Raw genomic sequence first — 8393 nt, forward strand, 5'->3', positions numbered from 1 at the left:
ATAATCATAAAATTAACATGAATATTTATAAATGATATAATAATATATATGAATATTAGTAATAAAGTTATAATATATATATATAAATGTTAGTAATAAAATGTTAATATTTATGTTTCACAATATATTTTAAGTGAATTTTAAAAATTTGTTTAATATTTCATCATAAATAAAATAACCATAAATAAAGTAATATTTATATCTTTAAAAAAGAACGCTTTTATTATCTATATTAAAGATCGTAAAGATATTTTCAAAACTCGATTAATTATAAACTTGAAAATATCAATAGAATTAATCGCAGAATGTAAAATATGTAATATAAAAGAAATTTAATAAAAATCGAAAATTTTTTAGAAAGCAAAATAAATAAAAAAAAAATTGAATCCTGAATATAAAAAAACCTACTATTAATGAATTTTAAGAAAAATAGGATATAATAATAAAAATTAACCATTAAATATTCTATATATTCAATTTAAGGAGACTTTAGTTAAAAAAGATTTTCTTATTACATAATAAGAAATCATGATTAGAATGGAAAAATGCAATACGAACAAAAATGTAGATATAGAATATCAAACAATTTCGAGTGGAACTTGCAGAATGTCATATTAGTTATTATATAAATATGCAAATAAAAATTCAAATTGCTATCATGAATTCATTATCATGAGCACTAATATTTCTTTCTAGTTAATAAAAAAAATAAATAATAAGTTTTTTTAATATCAAAAAACAGTTTTGAATTATAAAAAATAAATTATATTTAGAAGAATAATAAAACATTAAAAATTTCTTAGAGATATTTCTTTATCTTAATTTTTATTCATATGAATGTTTGTCAAAGTATCTACAGGTTGTGATATTACTATATATGAAAAAACGATATAAAATTTTTTTGTTTATGATTTCATTTTCGAATAAATCGAAAATTTGTTAAATGTTTTATAATTGGCTAATTTTATTGATTAGATATAAGTAAATTATCGATAAATGATTATTATAAATGTAAAAAGCAAAAAATATAGAATAAAATTTTTTCATTCTAAAATTAGTTTTCAAGAAAATCGAATTTGAAAATTACAGAATTATGTAGTTATTTTTTGTTATTTATATATTCAACTTTCTTCAAAGACATTTTGAATTTAAAAGATAAAATTTCATTTAAAACTTTTCATGTGTAAAATAATCTATTGGTCATTTACTAATATCTAATTAGAAATTAACCAATTATATTTATTTATAATATTAAAGTATATTTAAAGTAGTAAATATCTATTTATAAGTTTATTATCTATCTATATTTTTATTATTATCTATAAGTTTTTAAAAAATGAGATTATACAAAAAATTTTATTTTTTTCTCAATTTATTTTTATATGTAAAATCAGCTCTTGTCTATCAATTATTCTTTACTAAGTTTACTAAGTTTATTTCTTTACTAATTTCTATACATTAAAATCTAAGTAAATAGCTATATCATATTTCGTATATAAAATAATTCAATAGAAAAGTATTATTTTATGAAGAAAATTAAATCTTTATAAAATCAAATATGAAAATTGTGAAATGAAAATGAATAATATTTAATATTTGAAATAAGTAAAAAAATTTCGCCAAAATTTATATTTCATTCCCATGTTAAATTTTGATTCTCATTTTATTTTATTAAATATAATCAAATAGTGATTGTATTTATATTAATTATGACTTTCATAAACTAATAAAATAAAATAAAATCATTCATCAATTTTAATAGGATTTATAATAGTTTGTTATTTATAATGATTATAATATTGTATTTGTGATTGAAGTTAAATTTTAATATCTACATAAAATGATTTCATTATGTTTATTTGCTTACGTCAGATGTAATTTATTATTTATTTTGTTGTTCCAAAATGAGAATTTTATTTGTCTTTTATTAGTTAGAATCAATAATTATATTAAAAAATAGTTTTCTTATTTTTATCTCTCTCAACTTCCCTCTCTTTTTGTATTGATAATTCATCTCAAAAAAAAAAAGAAAAAAATAAAAAAGCACAAAAAATATTAATAAATTATTATATATTTTAATATATTAAAATCAATTAAAATTTATCCTCAGTCATTAGAAATTTTTTTCCATAAAAATTAAATTAAGAAAAATAATTTTTTTTTAAATAAATTTTAAATAAAAAAAATTATTTTATATTTCTATTTTCAACATTGTTCATATGAATTATTGTAAAAAATATACAATTGTTTATAACTAAAATTTTAAAATGATTGTATAAATTTTATCAAACTATAATATATAATAGATTATATAATTATAATAGATTAATTTTTATATACAAAGCAAAAAATATTGGAAGAAATTCTTCAAACTTCTTCACATCAAAAAAAATAGTCAAAATAAAATTTACAAGAAATATGTACGAGCTGAAATTTAATTTTGCATAACTTTTTAGGAATCTCGTGACAATGCGCGATCTTTTACTTCAACGGAAGCACAAACGGAACTCCCATTGCAAGGTGGTTCAGAAACGCTCGAAGATCTCGATGGTGCTCGTGGTGCTCGTCGAAGAGAGAGACGTATGAGAAGACAATACCGTCGAGCTTTAAGGTCATGTTCGATGCCACCATCTTATCCTGGAACATCAGCGGGATGTCAGGCATCTTCAACCGCTCCTGGAGTACCATTAGTTACTCCTGCTAGAGGATTTTTACATATTCCACCACCTCATTTGGGTCTTAGAGGTCTTAGTCTTGGTCTACCATTTCCGGTTTCGACCAGTGTCTCTCCATTTGGACGGTAAATATACAAATATATCTTTATATATGAAGTGTGAAAAAGTATACGATACAACGGAAGACATGTTTCGCGAAAATATAATGACATATTATTTTAATGATTTATTTATATTTTATATAATAATTTATTTATTATATTTATTTATATTTTCTTATACAATTATCAATGAAAATATTCTTAATATAATTACATTATATATACATATATATATATTTTTATATTTTATTTTATATTTATATATATTTATATATAAAATAATATATAATATATATTAATATATAAATAAATATATTTATTTATTAATAACAATTAAATACAATTTATTTATAATAAATCTGAAATTTTCTATAAATTAATTGGAAATTATTTAATTAGAATTAATAAATAAATATTTTTTATTTTTCGATTAGAATTAGAAAAATTACCAATACGACAAAATTAAAAGACAGATAATATTCTTGTTAATATAAATAATAATAATGTTAAAATTCATAAAATAATTTTTTTACTTATCTATTAATAATATATAATATTATCTTTTTTAAATGATTTCAATCGATTTTTTTGATAATGATACATCAATTTTTAATAATTTTAATTTTAATTTAATGTTTTTAATTTTTTAAATGTAATTTTTTAATTCATTTATATTATTTAAATTATTTGAATAAAAGAGAATAAAAAATAAATATTAAATAAAAAATAAATATCTTGAGTGAATAATTTTTAGCAGTTTTCAATAATTTTAAGATCTTAATTTCAGATCAATAAGAAATTAAAAATTAACTAAAACATTATAAAATTTTAATTTTATTTGCTTCTAAAAAATTTATGAATTATGAATTTATGAATTTCGCAAGTTTTGAGTACACTTGAAATATCTTGTTAAAATACGAAATTTATTGAAGTCATTTTATATTTTGCAATTATAAAAATATGCAAAGATATAAAAGAAAATAAATTTTATGAAACAAAAAATATAATAAATAAATAATTAAAAAAAGTTATATTTTTCACTTTAATATAAATAATCTTGATAGATTAAACAACATTCTTACGTTTATGGTGTATATAATATGCAGAATATATATAATATGCAGAAATTTCCTAGATTTAGAAATGATTCTTCTTTTCTTTCTCTTTATTGTAGAAGTAAATAAATACTTTTTTTTTTCGATTAGATTTATACAAAATAAGAATCATCTTTTAAAATTTTTAAAAATGTAATGAAATTTTTTTAAAAATGTAATGAAATATATATATTAATATTATATATCATATAAAATGAAAAGGAATTAATAATAAGCGTTGAAATTAAATAGGAAATAACTTCAGAAATTATAAAATAATAAAACTGTAGCAAAAATTACAAAAATATATAATCTTAGGTTTACAATTAATGATATAAAAAAATAGAAATATACAACTGAAATTTAAATTCTTCTATAAGTAAAATTATTATAAACTCAAAAAATAAAAATATAATTTTTACTATATACTATATACAGTTTAAAACTGTCAATATCATCACTATTAGCATTAAAAAAATTTTTAAATTTGATTAATTGAGTAATTAAAAGAAATATGATGATTCGAAATAAATAAAATAAAATTTAACAAATTTGAATCATTAAAATTTCATGTAATCTAAAGAATATAATCTTGTAAAGAAGGTAAGATCAATAAATAATTAATAACTATTATATTTATATAAAATACGCTTAACAACTACTTTATATTAACTATATTAACAAACTTTATATTAATATTTTCAATAGAATAATATAGAATAATAATTAGAATATATTACATAATTCAATTTGACATATAAGAATCTTGATGAATTAGAATTTATATCGTATTTTTTATGAAGATATGATTCTATTAAATAATTATTTACATCTATATTTTTTATTAGCACTCTTTTTCTTTCTAAAGTACATAATTATTGACTGAATATATTCAAACTTATTTTATCTCAATTATTATTTTTTTTTTAATATCAAAGTCTTCAAATTACTCAAGTTAATTTAATTTGAAGCAATAGATATTTAAAATATTGAAATAGTAATGTTTGTTGGAATATATATATATATATAATGAGGGAAATTTTGAATATATTATTAAATCATATTTTTATCTTTTGGTTCAAATTTCGGTAATTATTTATATTAATGATCATTGATTTCAGATAAGTTTAAAATATGTAAAATCATTTTGAATAACTTTTATTTATATGTTATTGCCACTCAGCTTTAGTTTCCGAACACAAAAATATTGTTTAAATTGATTTTTTAATTTGATTGATTGATTTTATGTTTGAATTAATTTTTTATTAAATTAAAATTAAATAATATTATAAAAATAAAAATGAAAAAAAATTTCTGCTATTATTTAAAAAAATACAATTTTCTTGTATTGAAGTCATATTTCTATCCAATATTAAATTGTTTGTTAAAATAATTTAATTTATAATTTAATATATTTTAATCTAATATAATTTAACTTAATACTTTATATGTGAAAGATTGTGATCAGTTTTGAATAGGATAAACTTTTTTTATTTTTAAAAATGATAAATAAATCTACATTATAATATATTTATCTCATAATTAATTTATTTTTTATTATATTATTATACAAAATATTATTATTATACAAAATTAAGTTCTGTTAATTCACTTTTAAACACCATTAAGTTTCTTTAATATTTATTTTATCATATTATTATACAAAATATTATTATATTATTATACAAAATTAAATTCTGTTAATTCACTTTTAAACACCATTAAGTTTCTTTAATTATTTTATTATATTATTATACAAAATATTATTATATTATTATACAAAATTAAATTCTGTTAATTCACTTTTAAACACCATTAAGTTTCTTTAATTATTTTATTATATTATTATACAAAATATTATTATATTATTATACAAAATTAAATTCTGTTAATTCACTTTTAAACACCATTAAGTTTCTTTAATTATTTTATTATATTATTATACAAAATATTATTATATTATTATACAAAATTAAATTCTGTTAATTCACTTTTAAACACCATTAAGTTTCTTTAATATTTTTTTAAATAAAATATCATATGTTCACATACCATTAGCTTAATAATTGGATTTGTTTGCTATACGCACAAAAACATTGAAAATAACTACCTATGAAATATTAATATAATCTAATCAAAATATAGACTCGTGAAATATCTTGTCTATGATTATATAATATCGCGCGAGATTTTAATTAATATTTTTAACAATATTACCGGCAAACGTTGGCGAGAAACTTTTCTAACTTAAGCAAATATCAATTCTTAATGAAAAAATTATTGATGGAAATGATTCAAATTGATTCAAATGTTACTTGAAATGTTACTTGAATATATGTTAAAAATTAATGAAATTTTCCTGTTAAAAATCAGAATATATTATATTTATATATTCATATACAATATATTTTTATAAATATTTTTTATCAAAAATTAAAATCGAACAACATATAAAGACAAAAATGCTTTAGAATAGTGATCTTGATAATAATTTTAAACTTATTAATATCGATAAAGAATCGTTAATTTAAATAATTATCTAAATTTTCTTTGTCATTTCAAATACTTAGATTCCTCATAAATTCTAATTCTAATTTATTTTTATTTTAGATTAATAATTATTTTTAATAATAATTAATTTGCTTATATATATTATTAGTTACAATATATATATTTATTATTTAAAATGTATTATTTCAAATTAAAGAAAATTGAAAAAGCTTTAACTTTCTTTGAAAAAAATTTCAAGTCAAATAAATAAGTTAATAAATAAATAATTTCAAGTAAAATATATGATTTTAAATTCTTTAAATATAAGTCTAATTTATTTGAATAAGCAAAAAAATTTTAGTCCATATGAATGCTTGTCGCAATCGTTATCAATTTTTGAAGTTCATATTTATAAATCATAATTTATATGATGTATAAATCGTAATTATATGACTATATACATATATAAACATATATATAAATATTGTACGTATATGCTATTTATTACATTTGTGTTTGACTTTGATTCATGTATCGATTTAAAAAATATAGATAGTATAAAAACAAAAATCAGAATTGATTTGTAAAGCTTGAATTTTATTTTCAACAGTTTAAACTTTAATAAAAATTTACGAGTAATTATAATTTGTATAGTCATTTTTTCAAACTCTCAATAACAGAAGATATAATAATTACTTCATAAGTTATTCTTGCGTAATAAATCAAATGTCTTGTGAAACCATAGAAACAATCGTAATGGATTCTGACTTATATCTTCGCATCGCAATCCCGCGAAAATCTATCTTTGGAAATCGTCTTTCAACACGATTATTAGTTTTTTTTCATCCTCTCTTAGTTTGCATTTTCGCTGAAGATAATGATTGGATAATGGAAAATTGCGATAGTTTTTCAAAATCATAGATCAGAATTCAGATAAAATTAGAAATTATAAATATTACAATAATGTTAATAATAATATACAATTATACAATTATAATTACAACTAGAAATCATAGATAGGTCATAGTTAGAATTCAAATAGATTTAGATTAAATCAGATTATAATTAAAATTTAAATATATAATATAAAGATATAACACATTATAATTAGGAACTAGGTAAATTTCAGATCAGATCAATTAGTAGACATCAGAAAGATCGCATTTAATCGCCGCGAGAATCAATCAAATCATAATTAGAAATTGCGAAATTCAATCAATCGTTAATCAACGACAAATAATTTGAATTAATTACTATTATTAATTATATATGTATTATTTATAATACAAATAATTATATACAAATAATATAATCCTACAAGGATTACAAATAGGTCTTAACAATAAAAAATGAGTTTTTATTGTTTTAAATCATATTTTCACATTAACACGTAAAAATATAAATATTGATTTGTTATCAAATATAAATGTCTAGCATTCTAGCACACGTTTTTTCATTGCTTTTGAACAGTGCAACAAACTTTTACGTAACATATTTCTGATATGTGCCTTTGTATTACATCTTGCTATTACGAGTATTTCTTTTTGAAATGTTTTAAGCTTCGAGTATTTCTTTTTGAAACATTTTATGTTCTTCTTCGCTTGTTATACAAGTCTGGTCCCGTTTTTACATTCGTTTTTACTTCATAAAAATTTTACAACAGTTCTTTAAATTGGATTCTCATCCAACCATAAAATTTATACATATAAAATATATAAAAATATTGCTATGTATGTATAATATGTATATATAATATATTATATATATATATATATATATATATAATATATTATATATATATATATATATATATATAATATATATTTTACATAATTAGAAATTGCGAAATATTTACAAAGTTTTATTAAAAGTAAACAAATTTTTTTTAAACTAAAAACAGTTGTTTTAGAATTTAAAAAAAAAGGTTAAATTTTTGTAATGTAGGATATAAATACTTTTATGACTGATTATATATATGAACAGGATATCAAAAATAGATAAATACAATTCTTTTATAAAGAAAATTAAAAAAG

At 17.6% G+C, this 8393-nt stretch overlaps 1 protein-coding gene across 1 annotated transcript in view; it reads left to right on the forward strand.

Moving 5' to 3' along the window:
* Window positions 1-2423: 2423 nt before the first annotated feature.
* Window positions 2424-8393, forward strand: part of LOC102677385 — a 28789-nt gene continuing 22819 nt past the window's right edge. Inside the window, exon 1 of the mRNA XM_006615732.2 lies at window positions 2424-2800. Coding sequence (XP_006615795.1) covers window positions 2583-2800 — 218 coding nt within the window. The 5' untranslated portion in view covers window positions 2424-2582. The remainder of the gene's footprint in view (window positions 2801-8393) is intronic.

The sequence above is a fragment of the Apis dorsata genome, unplaced genomic scaffold (genome assembly GCF_000469605.1).
Source record: "Apis dorsata unplaced genomic scaffold, Apis dorsata 1.3 scaffold_232, whole genome shotgun sequence".
Lineage (NCBI taxonomy): Eukaryota > Metazoa > Arthropoda > Insecta > Hymenoptera > Apidae > Apis > Apis dorsata.